The sequence below is a fragment of the Haliotis rubra genome, unplaced genomic scaffold (assembly GCF_003918875.1).
Source record: "Haliotis rubra isolate DU_JTF1 unplaced genomic scaffold, ASM391887v1 Scf46, whole genome shotgun sequence".
Taxonomy (NCBI): domain Eukaryota; kingdom Metazoa; phylum Mollusca; class Gastropoda; order Lepetellida; family Haliotidae; genus Haliotis; species Haliotis rubra.
Genome location: NW_025767146.1, coordinates 2,735,700 through 2,761,923, shown reverse-complemented (window position 1 = coordinate 2,761,923; position 26,224 = coordinate 2,735,700). Strand labels below are relative to the sequence as shown.

Here is a 26,224-nt window from a genome sequence, read left to right as displayed (position 1 = left end):
CCTTGTAGCTTGAACCTTCACTAATCCTTGGCCATACTGTAACCGTGTAGCTTGAACCAACACTAATCCTTAGCTGTGTAACCTTGTAGCTTGAACCTTGGCCATGCTGTAACCGTGTAGCTTGAACCTTCACTAATCCTTGGCCATGCTGTAACCTTGTAGCTTGAACCTTGGCCATGCTGTAACCTTGTAGCTTGAACCCTCACTAATCCTTGGCCATGCTGTAACCTTGTAGCTTGAACCTTCACTAATCCTTGGCCATGCTGTAACCTTGTAGCTTGAACCTTCACTAATCCTTGGCCATGCTGTAACCTTGTAGCTTGAACCTTCACTAATCCTTGGCCATGCTGTAACCTTGTAGCTTGAACCTTCACTAATCCTTGGCCATGCTGTAACCTTGTAGCTTGAACCTTCACTAATCCTTGGCCATGCTGTAACCTTGTAGCTTGAACCTTCACTAATCCTTGGCCATGCTGTAACCTTGTAGCTTGAACCTTCACTAATCCTTGGCCATGCTGTAACCTTGTAGCTTGAACCTTCACTAATCCTTGGCCATGCTGTAACCTTGTAGCTTGAACCTTCACTAATCCTTGGCCATACTGTAACCGTGTAGCTTGAACCTTCACTAATCTTAGCTGTATACTGTTGTAGCTTGAACCTTCACTAATCCTTGGCCATGCTGTAACCTTGTAGCTTGAACCTTCACTAATCCTTAGCTGTAACCTTTTAGCTTGAACCTTCACTAATCCTTAGCTGTGTAACCTTGTAGCTTGAACCTTGGCCATGCTGTAACCTTGTAGCTTGAACCTTCACTAATCCTTAGCTGTAACCTTTTAGCTTGAACCTTCACTAATCCTTAGCTGTGTAACCTTGTAGCTTGAACCTTGGCCATGCTGTAACCTTGTAGCTTGAACCTTCACTAATCCTTGGCCATGCTGTAACCTTGTAGCTTGAACCTTCACTAATCCTTGGCCATGCTGTAACCTTGTAGCTTGAACCTTCACTAATCCTTGGCCATGCTGTAACCGTGTAGCTTGAACCTTCACTAATCCTTGGCCATGCTGTAACCTTGTAGCTTGAACCTTCACTAATCCTTAGCTGTAACCTTGTAGCTTGAACCTTCACTAATCCTTAGCTGTAAGCTTGTAGCTTGAACCTTCACTAATCCTTGGCCATGCTGTAACCTTGTAGCTTGAACCTTCACTAATCCTTGGCCATGCTGTAACCTTGTAGCTTGAGCCTTCACTTGACAATGTTGTAGCTTTTTAGGTTGATCATAATAATAATGATAATATGGATTCTTATATCGCATTAAACTCCACACGAAAGTCTGCTCAAATCACTAACATAGTTCCACAGTCCATTATTACCCTGGATAAGCCAAGCTGCCTGTGAGGTGCTGAAAGGTTATAGTCACATGACTTATCCCACCAGGTACCCATATTCTGCTGGGTGGACAGAGGCAATTTTTAACAAACTCACTTGCCTAAGGTAAAACCACATGTGTCACATGTGCTTTGTTGTGGGAAAGACTGAAGTCATGGAAACTCTCAGGAGTCAATTTGCCAAACACGGTCACCCATGCAAGGACTCTCCGCACCCAATGTTGCTTAACTTCAACTGATTTGTGACCTGAGCTCTATGCACAGGACCACACACCACCAGTGGTTCAACCACAAAGGTTGAACCTTTTACTTATCTTTGACCATGTTGTAGTCTTATAGGTTGTACCTTCATTAATCTTTGTCAATGGCCTAGCCTTGTAGGTTGTACCTTCACTAATCTTGGCCATTGTTTTGATTATGGTAACTGTCTTATTTTTCTCTCATGGTGCCTGACTTGAGACATTATGTAACTGTCATATTTTGTCTCAATGTGTGTGTGGCTGTCTCGAGACATTATGTAACTGTCATATTTTGTCTGAGGTGATGCCTGACTAGAGACTATTTATGTAACTGTCATATTTTGTCTCAGTGTTGCGCTGACTCGAGACATTATGTAACTGTCATATTTTGTCTCAGTGTTGCGGCTGACTCGAGACATTATGTAACTGTCATATTTTGTCTCAGTGTTGCGGCTGACTGGAGACATTATGTAACTGTCATATTTTGTCTCAATGTTGAGGCTGACTAGAGACATTATGTAACTGTCATATTTTGTCTCAATGTTGCGTCTGACTCGAGACATTATGTAACTGTCATATTTTGTCTCAATGTTGAGGCTGACTCGAGACATGTATGTAACTGGCTGTCATATTTTGTCATATTTTGTCTGTGCGGCTGACGAGACATTCGAGACATTATGTAACTGTCATATTTTGTCTCAATGTTGAGGCTGACTCGAGACATTATGTAACTGTCATATTTTGTCTCAATGTTGCTGTCTGACTTGAGACATTATGTAACTGTCATATTTTGTCTCAATGTTGCGGCTGACTCGAGACATTATGTAACTGTCATATTTTGTCTCTGTGTGGCGGCTGACTCGAGACATTATGTAACTGTCATATTTTGTCTCCGTGTGGCGGCTGACTCGAGACATTATGTAACTGTCATATTTTGTCTCATATTTTGTCTCAGTGTTGCGGCTGACTCGAGACATTATGTAACTGTCATATTTTGTCTCAATGTGGCGGCTGACTCGAGACATTATGTAACTGTCATATCATTTTGTCATAATGTCAATGCGGCTGACCTCAGACATTATGTAACTGTCATATTTTTATCTCAATAATGTTAGGCAAATTGATGGCCAAGACATCCTCAATTTGTGTAACTGTTAGATATGCAGCACCTCACCGCAAGTTCCAATGGTCTCTCTGTGACTCTCGATAGCAGATCAGGTAGGTTGGAGCAGAATCAGAAAATCGGTTGTGTGTAAAATGTTTGTAAAAGAAGAAACTTTTGATTTAAGTGCCTACATAAAAACTTGAGGATGTTGAGGTTGCTGCTCACCAAGAAACACTGCAGGTGGATACAATGTCATGACACATGTCATCGTAATTCTTGGGGGACCTATAAGTCCAAGGGGGCAGAGGATGGTGTGGGAAGCTCTTGTTTCACTTCTTGACTAGGTCTGAATGTAGTTTCTTGTGTGCCTGGATTTGAGGTAAGAGTTCACACAGGCATGTTGGAGTATATGGGTCAGTTAACTGGCTGCAGTACATGGAAGCTTCTAGAAGATGGGTCTTGTTACCATTTCTGGCTCTCAATACTAAGAGGATAACACAAGGACTGGATAGCTTAGACTCAGCATGATCTGTCTGAGTGGGTTATCCTTATTACACTACAGGATTGTATCTAGGAACTACAGCATTGTATCTAGGTAGGCTAACACTATAAAACCAACTTTCAACTGTTTTGTCATTTCTAGACTTCCCGTCCCTTTTCTTTGTCCAGGTGATATTTTGTGGCAGCGTGAGTATGACTCCCCGATCGTGGCAATGTACCGACTCCACCAGGAGGGACTACAGAAGATACCCTTCACCAGCTTTGCCCCTGAGACACTGGACCACCTCACAGGGCAGCTTGTGGAGTATGTTTGGCGGGACCGATTCCTTGCACATGGACAGAAGAAATCCTTCTAGTGAGTACTTGAGGACAGTTTATATGCAGGTGCTTCCCTCAGCCCTTTTATCATCTTGTATACAACATTCCAGCATTCAATCCTGTGTTCCCTGAAATAAGGCTGAAATTGCTGTATATCAGTTGAAAGCTCTTCATTCTCATTCAGTGTAAATTCATTTCTTATAGGTAGTTAGTGTCCTAACAAGCAATTCCTTTTGTATGCAATGCTTCTCTGGTCTGGTAGCAAGGACCTCTGTAAGCAATACTTTGGTGGTCAGTGAGATTGTTGATTGTGTGTTTTACTTTCAGTCCCACTCTGTATGTAGGGGAGTATGAACATGGACCCTACGTTCTCACCTCACTCATGTATTGTTGATTGTGTGTTTTTCTTTCAGTCCCACTCTGTATGTAGGGGAGTATGAACATGGACCCTACGCTCTCGCCTCACTCATGTATTGTAGATTGTGTGTTTTTCTTTCAGTCCCACTCTGTATGTAGGGGAGTATGAACATGGACCCTACGCTCTCGCCTCGCTCGTGTATTGTTGATTGTGTGTTTTTCTTTCAGTCCCACTCTGTATGTAGGGGAGTATGAACATGGACCCTACGCTCTCGCCTCACTCATGTATTGTAGATTGTGTGTTTTTCTTTCAGTCCCACTCTGTATGTAGGGGAGTATGAACATGGACCCTACGCTCTCGCCTCGCTCGTGTATTGTAGATTGTGTGTTTTTCTTTCAGTCCCACTCTGTATGTAGGGGAGTATGAACATGGACCCTACACTCTCGCCTCACTCGTGTATTGTAGATTGTGTGTTTTTCTTTCAGTCCCACTCTGTATGTAGGGGAGTATGAACATGGACCCTCACGCCTTGCCTCGCTCGTGTATTGTAGATTGTGTGTTTTTCTTTCAGTCCCACTCTGTATGTAGGGGAGTATGAACATGGACCCTACGTCTCGCCTCACTCGTGTATTGTAGATTGTGTGTTTTTCTTTCAGTCTCACTCTGTATGTAGGGGAGTATGAACATGGACTCCTACGCCTACTCGCCCTACGCTTCCTCGTCATGTATTGTAGATTGTGTGTTTTTCTTTCAGTCCCACTCTGTATGTCGGGGAGTATGAACATGGACCCTACACTCTCGCCTCACTCGTGTATTGTAGATTGTGTGTTTTTCTTTCAGTCCCACTCTGTATGTAGGGGAGTATGAACATGGACCCTACGCTCTTGCCTCACTCGTGGATGAAACTACTGTCACCATCGCGGTGAGTTTGAAGTCTCATGCACATTGGGGATCATGTGTCTCACATTTGTAAATAAGCTTTGGGTTTAAATGCAAGATTTTCCCTGAATGTTTTGCTTGTGGGTAAAGCATAAGAGACCTACAGTGCTGTAGGCATTCCTCCCATCACTGATGGTGATGTGACTGTTGACCTTCTACTGCCTCATGGACAGATCAGACTGTAGACTCCCGAGTGATCCGATGGTGATGTGACTGCTGACCTTCTACTGCCTCATGGACAGATCAGACTGTAGACTCTTGAGTGATCCGATGGTGATGTGACTGTTGACCTTCTACTGCCTCATGGACAGATCAGACTGTAGACTCTTGAGTGATCCGATGGTGATGTGACTGTTGACCTTCTACTGCCTCATGGACAGATCAGACTGTAGACTCCCGAGTGATCCGATGGTGATGTGACTGTTGACCTTCTACTGCCTCATGGACAGATCAGACTGGACAGATCGATGGTGATGTGACTGTTGACTGCCTCATGGACTCAGACTAGACTCTTGAGTGATCCGATGGTGATGTGACTGTTGACCTTCTACTGCCTCATGGACAGATCAGACTGTAGACTCCCGAGTGATCCGACTGATCAGACTGCCTCATCGACAGATCAGACTCAGACTGTAGACTCCCGAGTGATCCGATGGTGATGTGACTGTTGACCTTCTACTGCCCCATGGACAGATCAGACTAGACTCCCGAGCTGCGGAGTGACTGCACACTGATCCACTGACTGGGAAATGTACCACTATGAGCATACTATAGGGCATAGAGTTAGAACATCATATGCTCATTATTGTTATTATTATGAACAGCCGAAGAACAAGGGTCCACTTCTCCTGGAAGGTCCAAGACAGGAAGAGAATCCAAAGGAAAATCCTCAAAAGGGTGACAAGACCTCCAACACCCAGAGTATCCGTGCCACTACAGTGCGGAGGGGAGGCGGGGTACTCATGTTGGGTATGTTGCTATTTACTGAAGGGCATGCATGCTGGCTCTAAATGGGTATTTCAAAATCATTTTTTAATCACAATAAAAACATTCCTTATTTTTGTTTTGATTACATCTGATGCAACTATATATCCTCTCAGTGAAGTGTGTGTGTTCCATGCAGGGTACCATGAAGTGCCAGACAGAACCAATGCCCGCATCTCCCCAGCCTTCCAGATCACAGACCACTCTAGCAACAGTGACAAGATTATCTCCCTTGAACCCTTACCCCCATTACCTGACAAGACGACCAACACCACATCTGCGGGAGACTCAGGTCTGGCTGCATACATTGACCTCAAGTTCCTCACAACCATTGTGCTGTCTCTTGCCACCATCATCGCCGTCGTTGTCTACTTCCCTCGGGTGAGACAACCTCACGCATACCCACATCATCTAGGCTTACTGAAGGCTTAAACTTTGCAAAGGGATGATTTTGTCCAAAATATGATGTTAATTAAAATTAATGGTATCTTCAAAATAACTTCGAGATGATTAGAGTAAATTAATGTCTTTAATTTAATGTTTTCATTGTTATTCATTATTCCCCATTCCATTAAATTTGAAGTGTCATTAAATAAGAAACGCTGCATAGTGTTCACAGTCCATGTGTGTGTGTTTGTAGAAAGCTGAAGATTCCATTAAGCTGCTGCTGCAGAAGCAGTTGGAGGAGCAACGGCAGCTGCAGATGCAGCAACGGTCTGCACAAACATCACTAACGCCGACCTCAAGCAACAACTCTCTTGATGAGGAGAACAGTAAGTCCAATCACTATTTAACTTTCTGTAGACCAGGATTGTTCCATCTCTGTATATCACTCTGTAGATCACGGTTGTTCCATCTCTGTATATCACTCTGTAGATCACGGTTGTTCCATCTCTGTATATCACTCTGTAGATAGCGATTGCTCCATCTCTGTATATCACTCTGTAGACCAGGATTGTTCCATCTCTGTATATCACTCTGTAGACCAGGATTGTTCCATCTCTGTATATCACTCTGTAGATAACGGTTGTTCCATTACTGTATATCACTCTGTAGACCAGGATTGTTCCATCTCTGTATATCACTCTGTAGATAACGGTTGTTCCATCTCTGTATATCACTCTGTAGATAACGGTTGTTCCATCTCTGTATATCACTCTGTAGACCAGGATTGTTCCATCTCTGTATATCACTCTGTAGACCAGGATTGTTCCATCTCTGTATATCACTCTGTAGATAACGGTTGTTCCATCTCTGTTTATCACTCTGTAGATAACGGTTGTTCCATCTCTGTATATCACTCTGTAGACCAGGATTGTTCCATCTCTGTATATCACTCTGTAGACCAGGATTGTTCCATCTCTGTATATCACTCTGTAGATAAGGGTTGTTCCATCTCTGTATATCACTCTGTTCCATCACTGAATAGATCAGGGCCATCTGCAGCTGTAAAGTCATGGTAGTTTCATAACGCAGGTTTAGAGCTGCCAGTAATTCAACAAATCCACTTCTCTCTACAGATCCCCCACAGGGCCACTACAAAGTGGGGAAGATTATTTTCAACCCGAAGAACATCTTGGGTCATGGATGTGAAGGAACATTTGTCTACAGGTGAGTTGACTGAAACAGTTCAGGTTAATTCACTGAATGATCTGTTATAATGAAACTGCTGTTAAACTGAGCTACTGCTCCACATCCTATTCCATCAGAACTAGTGCCATAGGTCATTGCATCATAGACTCAGTGATACTTGTATTCAGGTCAGTGTTACTTGTATTCAGGTCAGTGTTACTTGTATTCAGGTCAGTGTTATTTGTATTCAGGTCAGTGTTACTAATGTTACAGGGGACGATTTGATGGTCGGGATGTTGCAGTGAAGAGGTTACTCCCAGAATGCTTCAGTTTTGCTGACCGCGAAGTGGAGTTACTACGGGAATCTGACCAACATCCAAATGTTATCCGGTATTTCTGCATGGTGAGGGAATAAATATTTCTGTAGGAGTGACTGGAATCACAGGACAGAATCTGATTTTGGACACTGATAGTCTTATGGTTTAGGAGACTTCATTTCTTGAAAATACATTTGTAACAGTTCCAATTCCAGATATTCCTATTTGTGGTCTTTGTTTGAGGGAAATGCTCGATCAATGATGCTCACAACAATCAATCTGAGTTCCCATTTCGATGGTGTCACAGCTCGCAATCTGTCAGAGGTCTCTGACTCTCAACACCCTACTGCAGGCTGATATATTTCTTGATGTTGCAGGAGGCAGATAGTCAGTTCCGCTACATCGCGCGCTGGAGTTGTGTGCTGCCACGGTGCAGGACTATGTGGAAGGAAAACACATTTGTGACCTTGACCCCAAGACAGTTCTTCAGCAGTCGATGGCAGGCATCTCCCATCTTCATTCTTTAGATATAGGTATGTGTAGAGAAATGGTCACCAGCACATCACAGTCCCTGTAAACACTTGATATAACACTCACATAACATACAATATGTCCTCTGAAAATCCCCATTGATGTCAGTACGTCATTGTTGTTTGTTTACTGAACACCGACCTGTTATCGCCATTCTTTCCTGTTTTGATATAACTACAATGTTGACTATACCAGCTATTGTGTTTCATGTTGTCAGTCCACCGCGACATAAAGCCCCACAATGTCCTCATCTCACTGCCCAACTCCAAGAAAGAGGTGCGCGCCATGATCTCCGACTTCGGCCTGTGTAAGAAACTGGCTGCAGGCCGACTGTCCTTCTCCCGCCGGTCTGGAGCTGCAGGCACAGAAGGATGGATCGCCCCCGAGATGCTGGACGAACTTCAGAGGACAGTACGTTGAAACATACAGTATTTATTCTTCACTTCAGAGATTGGAAGTATACCAGCTTGTGACATGATGCTATGTGTCATGATATCCTTGTGTATCTTGCTAGGTTGCAACAGACAGTTTGTAGCTGCATTTCATGCATGGGAAATATGCACAAGGAAGAAAGTATAACAACACCCCTATTTGTTCCTATCCTGACTCAAATGCTACAGTACCCTCTCAACCATCAACGCTCACTACTAAATGTTTTGGGGAACCTTTTAAATTTGTAAACTTATCCTATCTCACGGTATGAACTTCTCTCTCTTGATTCGACACTGAGTGGAACGATGTAAACTGTTTTCCTAGGCCTCTCTTGTCCATCTGCCCAAGCACTCCATGCTACCCTCATTATAAGACAGCTTCCTAGCTCTCATGCAAAGCATGCACCACTAGCTGCCCACATGACTATCTCCAAATCATCATTGTCTTTCTTGTCGCACCTGAGTGTGGACGTGTTTGCTTTGCTCAACGTTTTTCAACATTGGTCTACAACATGGGGAAGGCTGACCAGCCATGTTTGCGGTGCAATACAGTGTTTTAGCGTCCTACTTTGTCTGCTCATCGGTCACATTCCCCTACCTCGAATGAAGAGGTTTTTCTGCTACCACCCCTCAGGATACCTCTACACAGCGGGACCTTTGAACTACGCTCTCAGTCTCTCATTCTCTGGACCAGTTATCTCGGCAACCTGGCTTATCTGTTTCGGACAAGAATCAGCTGATCTGTATGCCTGACTGCGCAGAGCACATGCGCAGAAGCCGTTCTTGCTCTTGTTGTTCATCCAGTAGTGAGAGGAACCAGTCGCCTCAACGCCTTTCAGTGGTTACTTCGCCGTCTCCTTCCCATTCGGCCTGCCAGATCGAATCACAGTTCGCCGGATCACTCTTCGCTTGTCTGCTCCCCTCCATCTTGACTTTCGCCGGACTGTCCACCTTCCCCAGAATTAGACTGGCTCTCTACGAAACAGTTTTCTCCGAATCGGTCTTCATCGAAAGGCCAGTCTACGCTTCGGCATTCTCCGGATCGATCGTCTTCTAAACAGACTTCACCTAATCGAAACTTCGTCGGATCGATGTTCGCCGAAATGGAAGACTTCACTGAAACGGCATGTGATGAACCGACTTTTGCTGATTCAGCTTTCTTCCAAGCGGTATTCAACGGAACGCCCTTCTCCGCATCATCTGTGTACTTCCCCGAACTCGGTTGGATCCTACAGTCATCACCGAGTCTCCTCACCGAGTCGTTTGGACCAGGCTCCTATTATTCTTCGGATTTGTTCACTTGATAGACGTAGTAGGTCTACTTCACTGCCGAGACGCTACTCTTCGACTCGTTTGCATTCAACTAAGCAACGCTTCCATCGTGCAACTGCTGCCTATCGTTCAAGATCCAGGGATCATCATTCTCCGTACATATGATACTTCCCCTCCTTGTTCCCGATCTCCTCATTGGGTCTCCATATGTGCATCTTCTTCCGGTTCATCCCCCTCCAGACATCAATATGGTTCTTCAGATAGGAGATCTACTCAACGGGGCTCCGATAATAGATCTCGGCGTGCTACGACTTCTGGCGTCTCTCTAGTCTAGTCTCTCGGATTGTACCAGATTCCTGGACTCCTGCGCAGGAAACTACTCCTTCCCCAGATCTGGCTGCGATGTTGAGTGCTAATTACTACTGCTTGGAATCAGCAACAGTCTACTCCCTCGACAGGTACCGAATGCGCATTCAACGTACTAGCATTCGTCAACGAACCATGGCTGCATCTGCTTAATTGGCATTCACCGAACAAAAATTCACCACACCGGCTTTCCTCAAACCGGAGATAGTTGAGCCAGCATTTATTGAATCAGCAGTCACCGAACTCATCCAAGTCACAGTACCGTTGCAGACCTTACCTCGCTGAGCCAGATCCTGGTCATCGAACCGTGCCAGATCGCAGATCCAACAGCTTTTGCCGATCCAACAGCGTTCGCCGAACCATCAGCATTCACCAAACTGCCAGCATTGCTGAACCATGCCGCCTTTAAGGTACAGCAATCATGTTGGTTCATTCCACACACATGGTCACTTGGTTACAGCTACAGCTATCCGGCGTGAGATCATACTCACTTACTCACTCATCTACAGCTATCTTGAGCAAGATACCAGATAATCTACTTACTACATTCAATTTGATGGATCAGAACTTGTCAACACTGTTTTTTTACATGCTCATCGAGGATCATGACCTTGCATCTAGATACGGTCAATTTTACCTGCTGTTAATTATACTCTACCAGCTTTCAACACGATGTTAATATTCAGGGCATTTGTGATACGCTGAATTCGTCCCCATGGAGTTCGACTTGACCTCTCCGGATTACCCTACGGCATGTGAGGTGCTAGAAGATTTTAGTCACATGACTTATCCCACCTGGTAGACCCTTTCTGCTGATTGAACAGATGAAGTAGCTATGTCAGTATGGCAGACGTCTAGATTTCTCGGCACTTGACGCTCTGACGATCCCCGATCTCCCAGACTTAGACTACGTGACCAGAGCTCATATCATTCCAGATTTATCTACCTTCCGATCTTCACCTTGATGAATGATTTGGTTTAGGAATCTACCCTTAGGCGTAGATATCAGCTCCACAACCACTCGTCTGTGCGTTACTAGACAGGCTTGGTATCCAGGAATTTTTCCAACGCTTCACTGAGTCCTGTTACTACAGACTACTCATAACAGCAAGCTTCTGGACAGATGGGTCAAGTTTCTGCGCATGGTACCAGTACTGATGTCTTGTCAGGTAGCTGTCATGCCTTTGCCAGGATGTTATGGAGTTGTGCCTCGCCCAGTTAACCGAAGACCGTGTTGTCCGGATTTTTTTCACTGTTGCATTGTGGGTACCATTTGCAAATGGCAGACTTCCCCTTGTTTACCGGAGAATTATGATATTTAGAGTCCCTATGAAGTACGCTGACTGATTTGTCTAGGTCCTACAAGCGGATAACTATCCAAGCCTTTTATTGCCAGTGACGATGAACAGTGCCGTTCCCGATTATGTCGGGATTCGTCAGTCAGCCGAGACAGTTCACCGAGAGTTACTCGGCTTTCAACTTTAACCCAAGCCCTCAGTTCAGAGGTCACTGCAGTTCTGCTCGCATGGTCTCCAGGCACCTATTTTACTGCCTTCGTCTCCCAGACGAACCTTCCCTAGCGTTGCCGGGCTTATTTACCTTCGTCATTACAGCAACTTAACGAATGTTTCGGTAGATCGACGATCTCCATGCGTCGAATCTACTAACTTTATCACTCCATCTGGCGGACCAATACTTCATTTGGCGAACAAACATTCCTGAGATCACCGATTTTATGACCTTCATCACTCCGTGCACAGTGTGAACGATCCTGTAGATTGACTGACAATCTCTATGCGCTGACTCTACTACATTCACCACTCAGTCAGTGCTGCCATGGTAGCTTGGCTGTTTAAACGTTCCTATCTCAGGAGAGATATCCCTACATCAGTGACAAGAGTTGCTAGGTCTCCTTACCTCCACACTAGCCTTCACCTTTGAAGCTACATTGATGATTGCATCCAGGCACAACAGGATTCTTTCGTACTTCTTCGCCAACTGCAGTTCACCACCATGAGGCTCCGGCAGGTAGGGTGGCTATTGTACATTGTGGAATCGAAACTAACATCGATCCAGAGACCCCACTTGATCGATCCATTGTTTGACACCAGTCAAGGGATGATGTTCGCCCTTCAAGACAGGTGGATGAAGACCTAGCGATGTGTTGCTCCAGTGCTATCTCAGTGGCAGGAGCTACTAGGCTTTCTGACGTCAGATCAAGCCCTAACGTACAGAGTTCAGCTTCGGCCGTTACAGCACTTTTTGTGCCCGTACCTTCAGGCCGACAATCACCAGGAACTGATTCATCTTCCTGAACCCGTCATGCCGAAGACCTGGGTTCGAATCCCCACATGGGTATAATGTCTGAAGCCCATTTCTGGTGTTCATGTGTAATACAGAAGCTGTTGACCACCAGCAAGATTCTTCTGCTTTTGTTCGAGCACTCCCTTACCAGCGAGAAGTTGGTTTGTTGACCTAAGAAGCCTGGCAGAGCCAAACCCAGTACCGCTTCTCGACCGGGGCAACCTGCTTTTTCACCCTCACACGGAACTACGCCCCTGGTCCCCTCAGACCCTTAATCTACACCTTGGCGCATCTCCAGAGATTACTCATAGCTAAGGCTACTCTCGTCAAGTAGCCACAGATGCTATCGCTTCAGTTCATTGTAATTTGAGCCGTTCTTTCTGCGACGATAGTGGAAGAAGTTTGAAGGCTGTTGTAGCATTCGGGAAATCCATCTCCCAATCTGCCTCTACTCCTGCAGCATCTCCGTGCTACTAGGGAACTCAAGGGTACTACGTTAGCTAGCTAACTGGCTGCTATCAACTCGGTTTTGGCTACTAACATGGGTATGAAGATCTACACTCTTCCAGAATTACAGAGTTTTCTACACTTCTACAACTCACCGACCAGTCCAGGAAGTTCAGACTTCTGGCCTGGGAACTGTCTGTTGTCCTTTGTCATGTGATTCTACAGACTACAAACCTTTAGAAGACAGGGACTTCGAGTGAAGTGACATTCTTCTTCCTGGTAGCATGGCTACTGCTGCTCGTATATCTGAGCTTCACGCGCTTGTTGTCAATCGCGTGCGGTTCGAGCGGAAAAAGCATGGCAAGTATTTTTCCTGGGTCTCCACTGGGACTTCATCGTGAAAAACCAACTGCCAGGGCAACCGGACCGGATGTTTACCATTACCCCGTTGTCCATCTTTGGGCCTGATGATACTGAAGATTTGACACTCTGCCCTGTTAGGGCTCTACCTGGCTGCCTCCAAGGATCATTGATGGCTACGAAAGCGCCTCTTCATACCCTTGTCGGCCGCTTCAAGAACTGAGGTCTCCTGGGCCACATTGGCTTTCTGAATGCGTGGTGCGATCCTGTGAGCCTCCACTTTGCAGGGTTGGCGCCTCCAATCCTCATGAGACTCCTGCATTAGCCTCCATGATGGCCTTCCATAGCTACTGCTCCTTGACCACTCTCATGGAAGGTTGCTTCTGGCGTTCAGATATAGTCTTCTCTTCACATTAACTGCGAGACCTGTCTGTCACAGATGCCCTGGGACTACACTAGTTCGGACCTCGGCAGCTTACATCAGCCCACCAACTCAGTTGAGGGACAGTTCCACTTGCACGTTACTGCTTCTTTCTACATACGGAACAAAGTTGAACAGGATCTCAATTATTGTTCTCAAGTTATGGGTTAAAGAACTACTTCACTTGGCTTCCATACCAAGGCATCGGAATACGGTCACGCTTACTGTCCTCTACTCCACAGAGCAATTATGTCAGTGAAGTGTGACACTCCCGAAATTCCAGTGGATTTCATTGCGTTCCGACACCAAAGTTGCCAGGCACATCTTTTGACTAAACTTATGCAAAGGAGTGAGGGTCAATTTGATGCTGTCCCAGAACTGAATGTTAAAACTTGGAGTTCCCAAGTTGTGATTCTCTTTCACCTGCCCCTGGTCGGTGTCCGTGGGGGTCTTCTCGAAGCAGGGTCTGGCCCGATTATTGTCAACTGACTTTAATTTACGGGGGTACCTTGAAAATCGTGGCGAAGTGACATCCTTTCTCGCTAAGCTCCGTCCTTCTTCGGAGGTTGCGGACAAACACCACATCGCTCGGGAGCACCCATCTCCCTGGGAGACGTTCTTAGTAAGCCAGGGAGTTCAGGAGAACTCAGCACAAGCATAGGAGTTGTGTGCATGCGTTACAGGCCTCCCTTGTGCATCGCTATTTACGGTCGTTTCCAGTCTACACAGTTCCTGCTGTTTGCACTGTCCAGACACAGGGTATCTGCCTCCCGCCGCTCCAAGAATGAGAATGATGATTCGGAGATAGTCACGTGGGTAGCTAGTGGTGCATGCGCATGTTTTGCATGAGAGCTAGAAAGCTGTCTTATAATGAGGGTAGCATGGAGTGCTTGGGCGGATGGACCAGAGAGGCCTAGGGAAAAAAGTTTACATCGTTCAACTCAGTGTCGAATCAAGAGAGAGAAGTGCATACCGTGAGATAGGATAAGTATATAAATATACAATTTATATTAAATTTTCCAAAATTGCTTTGCTATACTTGTGTCATGCCATGCATGTGTTATGCAGTACTTGTGTTATGAATAAAGCCTTGTTAAGAGTCTTACTTTGCTATACTTGTGTCATGCAGTACTTGTGTTATGGATGTACCTTGTTAAGAGAGTGTTACTTTGCAATACTTGTGTCATGCAGTACTTGTGTTATGGATGTACCTTGTTAAGAGAGTGTTACTTTGCAATACTTGTGTCATGCAGTACTTGTGTTATGAATGTAGCCTTAAGAGTCTTACTTTGCTATACTTGTGTCATGCAGTACTTGTGTTATGAATGTAGCCTTGTTAAGAGAGACTTACTTTGCTATATTTGTATCATGCAGTACTTGTGTTATGCAGTACTTGTGTTATTGATGTAGTTAAGAGAGTCGTACTTTGCTATACTTGTGTCATGCAGTACTTGTGTTATGGATGTAGTTAAGAGAGTTGTACTTTAGCATCAAGCTGGTGATTCTTGTCCTTAATCTTAACATGGAGGAGATTTGCAGCCATGTCAAACACTTATGCTGATACGGATTCAGTGGACACAATACTAACTCCCACCCTGGTTACTCTGTTTTGTAGACCTATGCAGTGGACATCTTCTCTGCGGGATGTGTGTTCTACTATGTGTGCACTCACGGCAAACACCCATTTGGCGACTCCCTGAAACGACAGGCCAACATTCTCAGTGGGGAGTTCTCTCTTCAGCATCTTGATCCAGAAGGTAACACAGAGCTATGTATTGAGAGTCTTGATGTTGATGTTGACCTCATGCCAGTAAAGTGCTGCTTATTGCACAAAAATCCAGCCCATTAAAATGGATGATGTAATTGTTTCAGACCATGTATCCCTCAGCCTCATAACAAGTATGGTCGCCTACAACCCCGACCAACGTCCCTCCGCTCAAGCTGTGCTCAAACATCCATTCTTCTGGAGTAGGGAGAAGCAGCTTCTGTTCTTTCAGGTGAGTTCTTCTGTCTACGAAACTCTACTCAGTTTTCACGACTGCAATAAGTATTTGATGTGTATAAAGCATGGGGTTATAGGTTTTAGGATACTGAAGAAAACTTCTTTGTTCTGCAGAGATGAGACCGACAATGTCCAGTGTATAGATGTGTTATGTTGTCATGCCCTGTTGGTCCCACGTGTTTACCCTGTAATTGTTTTCTGGCAGGACGTCAGTGACCGCATTGAGAAAGAGAAGGAGGATAGTGAGGTTGTGCAGAGGTTAGAGAAGGATGCACATGTCATCGTCAGGTGGGATTGGCGTCGCAACATCACACAGGAACTTCAGAATGGTGGGTACTTCATGTAACATTGGATCAGTATGGGACTGGTGATCCCAGCATAGGTGCAGATGTTGACTGGTGATCCCAGCATAGGTGCAGATGTTGACTGGTGATCCCAGCATAGGTGCAGATGTTGACTGGTGATCCCAGCATAGGTGCAGATGTTGACTGGTGATCCCAGCATAGGTGCAGATGTTGACTGGTGATCCCAGCATAGGTGCAGATGTTGACTGGTGATCCCAGCATAGGTGCAGATGTTGACTGAGGTTGTGCTGCATTGTGGAATCCGGATACGGATTGATCAAGAACAGCCTAGTTTGTTGTTCAGATGTACCTAATACACAGTGTGGTCAGATAAGATGGTTTCTTTGATTGCGTAACATGGTTCCTAACAGGCATGGATCGCTGTTTACAACATGAATCACTTGATTATCTGGTCCATACATAAATATTTACAGACCTGCAAGCTATAACTGTAATGCTGCAGATTAGATGTTCAGTAAGAAACAATGTAAACAACGATAGGTTATTTGCTGATTTGTTTTGTCAACATCAATAGCAAGATTTCTGTAATAATTTCAGATTTAAGGAAGTTCCGATCATACAAAGGTCATTCTGTGAGAGATTTGCTACGAGCTATGAGAAACAAGGTAAGATCCTCAGCTTGATTTACATTTTGGATTCACATTTTGTTGGTTCAGTCTGATGAATAAACTTGGAAATAGCCATCAAGAGGCAGATGAAGTTAAGTTGGAATGTGGGTACAAGATTTGTCAACCTGTCTATGCAACCACTGTTTAGAAAACTGGCCTACACGACCCATGTTTAGACAGCTGGTCTAGACATTCCATGTTTAGATGACAAGTCTACACAAGCCATGTATAGTCAACCTGTGAAGATCCATGTTAGAATTGGTCTTCAGCAACCTATGCTTGTCATAAGAGGCAATTAATCTGATTGGGTGTGCCAATCGATGCTCATGATATTGATCACTGGATTGTCTGGTGACTCGATTATTTACAGATTACTGTTATATTGCTGAGTGTGGCATTAAACAACAAACAAACATCATGATTAGACAACCGGTCTACACAAATCATGTTCAGACAACCGGTCTACACAAATCATGTTCAGACAACCGGTCTACACAAATCATGTTCAGACAACCGGTCTACACAAATCATGTTGAGACAACCGGTCTACACAAATCATGTTCAGACAACCGGTCTACACAAATCATGTTTAGACAGTGGGTCTACACATCCCATGTTTAGAATGTGGGTCTACATAACTCATTTTCACACAACCAGTCTACACAACCCATGTTTTGACAACCAGACGTCTACACAACCCAGTTGTCTGAACATGGAATGTGTTGACCCATTATCTAAACCTGGGTTGTGTATACCAGCTGTCTAAACAACCGGTCTACACAAACCATGCTCAGACAACTGGGTTGTGTAGACAACCGGTTGTCTTAACATGGGTTGTGTAGACCAGTTGTCTGAACATGGGATGTGTTGACCCGTTGTCTAAACATGGTTTGTGTAGACTGGTCATCTAAACCTGGGCTGTGTAGACCAGCTGTCTAAACAACCGGTCTACACAAACCATGCTCAGACAACTGGGTTGTGTAGACGACCGGTTGTCTTAACATGGGCTTTGTAGACCGGTTGTCTGAACATGGGTCTTGTAGACCATACATGGGTTTTGTCGACCAGCTGTCTGAACAACCGGTCTACACATCCCATGTTCAGACAACCGGTCTACACAACCCATGTTTAGACAGTGGTTCGACACAACTATTGTTCAACTAAAAGTGCTACTCAACTGATGATAAATTTTCTCTGACACTGATAACCTCTCATTAACAATGTTCACATTCAGTTGTGGCTTGTGTTAGAACCGATGTCCATTACCACAAAGGGGTCTGTTCATAAGGGGCGACTGAATTTGTCTGGTCCTGTTCTTTGATTTGTCTGTTAGTTGGCTGGATTGCTGCTAATGTCATTCTGTGGTGTACAGGGCCAGATTGTTCAGAGGCCACTGTAGTATAGCTGGACTAATGCTGCATTACCACCATTTACTGAGTCACTTGTCGATATGTCTACCTTAATTCCAGAAACACCATTACCGAGAGTTGCCAGAGGCTGTGAAGGCATCGCTGGGCAGTGTGCCGGACCAGTTTGTGTACTACTTCACCTCCCGCTTCCCCAAGCTCCTGCTCCATGCCTACCATGCTGTAGAGTGCTGCCGAGCTGAACGCATCTTCCAGCAGTACTACGACAATTCTTCAAAATGTTATCTCTCCGAATCCAGCCATCCTGCAGACACACAGACAGCCAACTCGGCAGACACACAGACAGCCAGCTCAGCAGACACACCGGCAGCCAACTTGGCAGACACACAGACAGCCAACTCGGCGGACACACCGACAGCCAACTCGGCGGACACACAGACAGACAACTCAGCGGAGACACAGACCGACAACTCGGCAGACACACAGACTTCAGTAGCTCCATCTCGGGACATAGTCTAAGCATCATACCACATCATTTACCACATACCAAAGTGCAATTATGTGAGAGTATTTTTATATCATCCTTGTATAGATGTCATTACAGTCATGGTATGGAGGCACTGTTCACAGGCCTGATCAATTCTTACGTCTTCTTAATCTTGAGCTCCAGTCTTTCATTTTTCATTCATCTGCAAGTTTTGATGTGAAACAGTCAGTTGCATCTTTTCTTAAGCCATATGTTTCTACTTGCACTGTGAGCTGACTTTATCCAGGTTAGTCTCAGTCATGAGGGATCACAACATGATACAAATATTTTACTTGTAAGAACATACCATGGATGCTTTCCTGCAGTATCATTTAAAATGTCCCAATATGCCACCTTTTCGAATTCACCAATATGTGGTTTTAATTCACCAATCTGCTGCATGTTCTATGTCTCCGGTCAAATTTTCGCAAGATTGAGACTCCATAGACCCTGTGGATGTGGTGCTATAGGAATGCCTAGTTTTCAACCTATCTGTGATTTTACAGTCAAAACTGAAAGTACTTGATTTCTGGTGTATTTTCTTCGCCAGTTGAATTTCATACATATGGTGGATTCATTCTTCAGGTTTTAAAATGCTTTATAATGCTTGATCTTATTAGCTGATGTATCCATAATATACATCCACTATGTCTTTGGTTTCCAACATAGGACTCTGGTTTCTCAAACTCTGGCTGCAGGCAGTGTTTTTTAACTAATCATTTCAGTTTTCTTATTGTGCCAGTGATTCTGAAACAGTATGGATATATGTCCATCTTTCTGTGAAGTAATCAAGCTCGTGACACCCCTCTACAAGAGCAGACGTCATGCTGTACTGTAAGCAGACGTCACAACATGGTTATATGATACTTCAAAGAAGTAAAAGAACAGGTGTTGTGATATTCTGTGACTTCTATGAGTTGTATAGTATTTGAAATCTTTCATGTGTTGATGTTTATTTATTGAATTAGTATCTCCTAACGCTGACAGATGACAACTAGAATCTCATAATACTGATAGATATTGGTTGCCGAGTGTAATGTAGATGTTAGCACCTAGGCTTATGTCTGTATTGTACGTCTGCCTATGATGAACAAACTGCCTGTGTCTGTGCCGTCAGCGTCTACTGTCAAACAGTCCACACGGATCACAATACTGGAACAGGAAGTTAGGTGAAATCTTTTATTTCCTCAATTTATGAAATTGTTTTAAAGGGGTAAATTGCTAATTGTTTTATGATTCCAGTTGTTAGCATGCCACTTTTGTCAAATTTATTTTCTGTGTGTCAGTTATTAAATAAAGGTTTATACAAAAACCTTGCCTCAGTTACACAGTGGGAACCCTCTGCAGTGTCAACACCGAAACAGACTGTGGACCAAGGTCTCTCTGTAACAGTTATTTCTATTTAGTGAAAACCACCGGTGTAAGATGGAAAGCCTAAAAGATATATAAGATAAATGCAATGGTACTTAGACTTTTCATGTATGTGTGTAATGGAAGAATACTGTGCCTTTTGGATTATTATGTCAATTTTTCACATGGTTACGGTTTCTGGAATCTGTAAACCAATTCCTTTCTCACTTGTTTGAAAGTCAAGTGAGCTTATGTCGTGGCATGTTGTCTATTGTCTGTCTATTGTTCATAGTTAACTTCAACATTTTCTACAACTCTCCTGAAAATACAGGGTGTAAGGAGTAAGAATGATTGCTGTTATGGTTTCTGTAAGAGTAGGCCAAAGAATTCTGATCTGATGTAAACATGGCCATATTGAAATGGGTTTTTTTACCCATTACTAGTCATTTATATTAGTGTCATTAGGACATTTGAAACGGAGTAAATTTGTGGAATGCGGAATAACATGGAATACCACTTTGGCATACTTGGTTTATTTTCACCCCTTTCTGATACTTAGTGATCACAGCTATTGTGTCTTGAAACATTGCTCTCAGACCTCTGACCTGATCTTAAAACTGGCTGCCAGTATTTCTTAATATTTGAGGTGAGCTTCACAACTCTGTGTCTTTCTGTTATAAAACATTGTTACCTTGGGTACGTTAGAGCCATGACATGATACATAACTACTGCCTCATATATTCCATCATATCCATATTACAACTGTTTTCCCAGTTTGTGTTTAATAAAGAACAAACTGTATGATAACTCAATCTGAAATTCAATACAAATGCATGATGAAAGAGGTTTGATTTTATTGTCATGCATAAAATATCTTGTGATGGGGGGGAGTTGCTTAAGTAGACGCAGTGGTTTTAGTATGAACAATCTCATTGGTCATGTATCATATAGGTGGAGTTATTTTGTTGAATATGTGTCCTGAAACAGCAAATATTAAGTTAAAAAACTGGAAGATTTCATGATTTCACTTGAATGTGACTACCCTCATTCCAAACATGGAGAATTTGGATGATGTACTCTGGACTCCATTAAATGACTTAAACATGACAAGCCCTTGCTTCTGTTGACTGCTATGAAATATGATGCAAGGCTGATGTCGCGTTTTGTTGGGTCCATATGAACAACTGCTGACCTCAAATAAACTCTACAATATTATATTAATAACAAAGAGACAAAAGCAGGTTCATCATGTCTAACTGTGTTAGCTGCAATAACATTGGGAGATTTAAAAAACAACAACAGAGGCACCTGTTGGCTCAGGCTTGGGGAATACTATTGTTGGAAATTCCCATTCTATTTTTATATTCTTAGTTAATAAAGCATTCAGTTATTATATCAGTTGATCACTATGTGGAGTGAGTGAGTGAGTTTAGTTTTATGTGGCATCACTGGATGAGTATGTTAATAACATGGTCGATGTGGGTTGAGTTGATCTGGTGTACAGCGTATCACTTTGCACCACTTCTTTCATTGTTCATTGGACTTTCCACTGTACGTATTGTCTTGCATGTTATCACATGACTGTTTCTTGATGATCTATGTCCCACACATTCGAACCTGCATCACAGTGCCCATCATTAGTCTTGGCTTTTGTTTTGAGGAAAATGTTGTTTTTTTAATTTACCTATATCAAAAGCTGTGATAGTTCACAAATGTTAACATATTAATATCTGCAATTTTTGTGTGTATAATATCCTCAGATATTTCAGTTATTGTTTCAGTTTGTACAATTTGGGAATTGCAAGTTTAGATAGCATTAGTTGTATCTACACTATTGTTTTCACTTATGTATGGAGGATTTCAAAACTAATTTGTCAGTCAATGGTTTCAAATTTGATGATATACCTCTGATTCAGAGATGGAAGCCACTTGTTTCACACCCACATGGTCATCAGTTAATGTAACAGCAATGACATGCTCTGACATCTTGCAATAAGGCTTAAGGCAATATGTATTGTATTACATACCTTCCACTGTGATGTTATGGGCCATTATCACCCTCCTTCAACTGTGAATTAATTGATCATTACACATCTTTATCTGTAAGTTTATAGATCATTGTCATGATCATACTTTTATCTGTGAAGTTATGGATCATCGTCATACCTTCAACTGTGTTGGGATTTTATTCACACTGACGAAGCCATGCTCAGATACTGTATTGGGTTCACACAAGACAAACAGTGCTTCCCAACATTGTCAGCTCATCATTTTGGTGTGAGTTGAGAAAAGGTTATTTGCTGGGTTTCTTAGTTAGATTGTAGGTAAGTTTCTTGCAAGAAAATTTATTTTTGAATTGACTTGGCTTCTGATATAGCCTGTGTGTAAGTTGCGGCAAGGCATGTGTTGGTGGATGTAAGATAGAAGGCAGTAGCCTCCTCATGTTGGACTCGGGTGTTGGTCAGCACTGCTCCTACTCAAAGCATTCCACTGTTATATTGTTACTGATGTAGATTTTGTAAGTTGATGTTACTAGACGTTTGTTGTACTTCAGTTTACTGGACAGACTGTCATTCCAGCTGGTGCCCCAGCATCTGATGGGAACCATTGCTCACATTTTGTCCAACATATGTACTTAAAACAATACATGCACAAAAACACTCGACAACCGATAACAACTTTCAGAGACCAAAACCTCAGCAGAGGACATTTGGCTGATCTTGTTAATTTATCTGACAGAAATTGAAGCGATACAACCACAACTTAAATAACAAGAATTTGGTGGTGAGTGGCCCAGTCAGCCATGTGCAAATTTGCATGACTTAATCATGGAAAAACCCACCTATGAAAGTAGGTTGGTATACAAACTTCTCCCTCATTGTGTTTCCTTGTTCCATACCTGCCCTCATGGCTGTCACCAGTCTTAATAAGCTTTAAAGTATAAATCATGTCTCTTGTAGTTCCAGCATCCATCAAACTTGAGTATTTGAAGTTTATGGGCTATGTGTAGTGGTAAGGATGTCTAGATAATTTTGTTAACTGGGTGGCCCACAGTGATGTGGAGCTTGGCGGGGAGTTCTCAATAGCTGGTAAATGTGTTTTATAATCTATGATTTTATAATTTTATTGCCTCAGTGTTTTTTATGACTATTTGTTAATTTTGTAGTTCTTTTGAAACCATGGCAACATGGGATGTCTCTGACAAACCTGCCTGTCTCAGATCAGGTCTGTTATTTATTCTGAAACTTCAGTTACAGGAAACCCAAACTCTAATATCACTTCACATAAATTGTATCTTTGAGGATCTAAAAAGACTAATATATTTATTAATATTTATATATATTATAATCTTGCCTATTTGTATGATTCATGTGATGTGTTGTACATATTTATTTTTAGTCAAAAGGACTGTATGTATGTATTATGATGGACTTTTGAATAAAATGATTTGTAAATATGTTTGTTGTTGTTACTGACTGAAAAACAGACTGACTTGTCTCCAGAAACACCAAGTAAATTCACAGTGCAAGCTGAAATAACTCTGAAATAAATTGTCATCAAATAAGTGAGTGTTAACTGGATAACATTGTATGACAGCAGTATGATCTCAATATAATCTTCTGGAAACAACATCACCTTTATGGTAAGAAAAGTATTTGGTATACAGTTTCCCAGACATACATTATTGCAAGACCTTCAACAATGGCCACAGTTTAGTGAAGATGCATTCACTTGTACTCCACATCCACAATGCAGAGATGCCAACCCTAATTTAGTCCAATTGGTATTTTGCCAAAACGTGATGCAAAAATTAGTATTAACTTTTCCAAAGGGTTTCATTTAATAAAAATATATAGATATTCCAAGAGCTTGTTAATAACAGTGTACTCACCTAAATCAGTACTAAGTATCCACATATAGCTTGATACAGAATAAAATGTGGTTGAAATATATTGTGTATGGTGTGTATGCTCTTTGATAATTTAATTTAATCTATTGTTTTAAAATTTGTATATTTTTACTGCTATCGTCGCTTAATTTGTGTTGTTTTTTTGTAATGAATACGATAAAATCGTATGGGTTGGCATCTCTGCACAATGTCATAGGCTTCCTGTCTTTGTTTATTCTGAATCAAATATACCAGTCTGAAATATACCAGTTCACTCATACCGAGAATTTAGATGCCAACACTGACTGGTTGATTAGAAAGTGCATCTGATGCGACCTTAGGAAGTGATACTGGTACAAAGGACTGATCACCTGTTCAAAGTACTGGTATCGTCACTGTCACACTTAAAAATTCTTTTCTGTTTAGTTTTATTTCATTTTGATAAAGTAACTATGGATGCCAAGATCAGGTCTGCATGCTGTTGTACTTTCTAGTGCTGTATCACCACCTGAATGTTGGCTCTCTCTCTCCATTTTCACATCTGTGAATATCATGTTTTAACAAATGAGACTATTCAAAGGCACCGAATAGTCTTACAAATAACACTATTCCAGTTAGTGTCTAACGATTTGCAAAATTTGTTTTTTAAGCAACAAACCCCCCCCAAACATTTCTCTTTAATGTTTGTTGTTAAAGCCACACTCAGCAATATTCCAGCTATATGACATCAGTCTGTAAATAATTGAATCTGAACCAGACAATGCAGTGATCAACATCGTGAATAAATTTGCATTACTCATTGTACACATGGGTAACACCGCCTGGATAGTTACCGAGAAGAGCTAACACTGTAACACTGGGCTATCCCAGCATTCTAGTGAGCAGACGGCATCCAGACGTATAACAGCAGCACATGGCTGTGAGGACCTTCCTAGGTCTTGGTGTACATAGAGTCACTCAACTGCTGGGCATGGAAGTCCTGAGGTGCTGCAGAAAAATCAGACCAAGAATCAAATACGGACTTCATTAAATAAAAAGCAAGTTTATTTAGGAAATATTTGTCAACAAGTGAAGCATGTTATTTGTCAGCCCATACAAGGGTAACTGGAGTACAAGTCACACAGAGAAACACATGTCACACACATGCCACGCAGACATACACTCGACTCGGTTCGGTCACATCCCACAATGGCTTGAATCCATACTGGAACACCTTCATACACATGACTGTCACATGACACAACCTTGGAACACTTGTGAACATTGTTGTACTTTTCAAATTGTCTCCATTTTTGTTTGTCTGCTATATGAAAATTGTAAACCTTGTTTCTGTTAAGGACATAACGTCTTCAAAAAGAGCCGTCATGTTCTACCCACACTAAGCAGTGGGACACAGTAGTTTACAGTGGATCCATGCGCTTTCACTACTTGCCAAAACAGTTGTGGGGAGTCAACCGAGTGCACCCAAGAGAGGCAATCAAGAGGAGACTACTCAAAAGCCTCCAGATCATTATTTGTAAAAATATTTTGAGGAAAGTTAATACGACTAGAATAGCTGTGTGATGTGACAGTGTTGAAATGGTTACAAGTACCTGGCAAGGTGCACCTCTACACATCAGTATCAAGGTAAGAATATATTCTCTACCTGGTCAGCTCATGATGCGACACATCCACCTTTCAGTGACTGCTGGTAAACAGGTGACAAGATAAAAGAGACTTTCCCAAAGAACAAATTCTAATTAATTTCCTGCAAGTTTCAGTTCATGTAGACCATGTCCATTGTGCCAAACCAGCTAAAAATAGGGCAAGTTGAAGATGTGTTTTTAAAAACATTTTGGGGTGGAAATAGTCATTTGCATTACATGTATATCAATAAAATCCTTTTTTCAAATAAAAGATAATGGCTGGTAAATTTATTCTGAAGAGCAACATTTTTATTTTGGCGGCATAAAATACAGATTACCAGGATTGACATTTTAAAGATCGAGAAAAACAGATTAGGGTTGGAGGAATCAGATTAATGTTCGTCTGGAAACCATGCACATAGACTACCTCACAAAACCCTGTGTTGATGGAGACCATGGGATACATCCCTCACACGAACCTCAGATTACACACGTTGCCATGGTTACAACTGACAATACAAGCACCTGCAGCGAAATACGTTCCAACAACAGCCATGCAGCTAGGATGTCCAGTTAGGAAGAAGCACGCCTGTACCCTGTACTACCAGTCAACATTTCCATAGTTTGCAACAACAAATACAG

At 42.7% G+C, this 26,224-nt stretch overlaps 1 protein-coding gene across 1 annotated transcript in view; it reads left to right on the top strand.

Moving 5' to 3' along the window:
• LOC124290185 (serine/threonine-protein kinase/endoribonuclease IRE1-like) overlaps nucleotides 1-23,525 on the top strand; it is a 48,878-nt gene extending 25,353 nt beyond the window's left edge. Inside the window, 16 exon segments of the mRNA XM_046726880.1 lie at nucleotides 2,757-2,842; nucleotides 3,399-3,585; nucleotides 4,747-4,828; nucleotides 5,670-5,814; nucleotides 5,969-6,210; nucleotides 6,470-6,602; nucleotides 7,350-7,440; nucleotides 7,675-7,804; nucleotides 8,096-8,122; nucleotides 8,125-8,251; nucleotides 8,467-8,660; nucleotides 15,466-15,607; nucleotides 15,723-15,847; nucleotides 16,058-16,181; nucleotides 16,755-16,822; nucleotides 18,295-23,525. Of these exon segments, the coding sequence (XP_046582836.1) occupies nucleotides 2,757-2,842; nucleotides 3,399-3,585; nucleotides 4,747-4,828; nucleotides 5,670-5,814; nucleotides 5,969-6,210; nucleotides 6,470-6,602; nucleotides 7,350-7,440; nucleotides 7,675-7,804; nucleotides 8,096-8,122; nucleotides 8,125-8,251; nucleotides 8,467-8,660; nucleotides 15,466-15,607; nucleotides 15,723-15,847; nucleotides 16,058-16,181; nucleotides 16,755-16,822; nucleotides 18,295-18,711 (2,320 nt within the window). The 3' untranslated portion in view covers nucleotides 18,712-23,525.
• The last annotated feature ends 2,699 nt before the right edge of the window (nucleotides 23,526-26,224 follow it).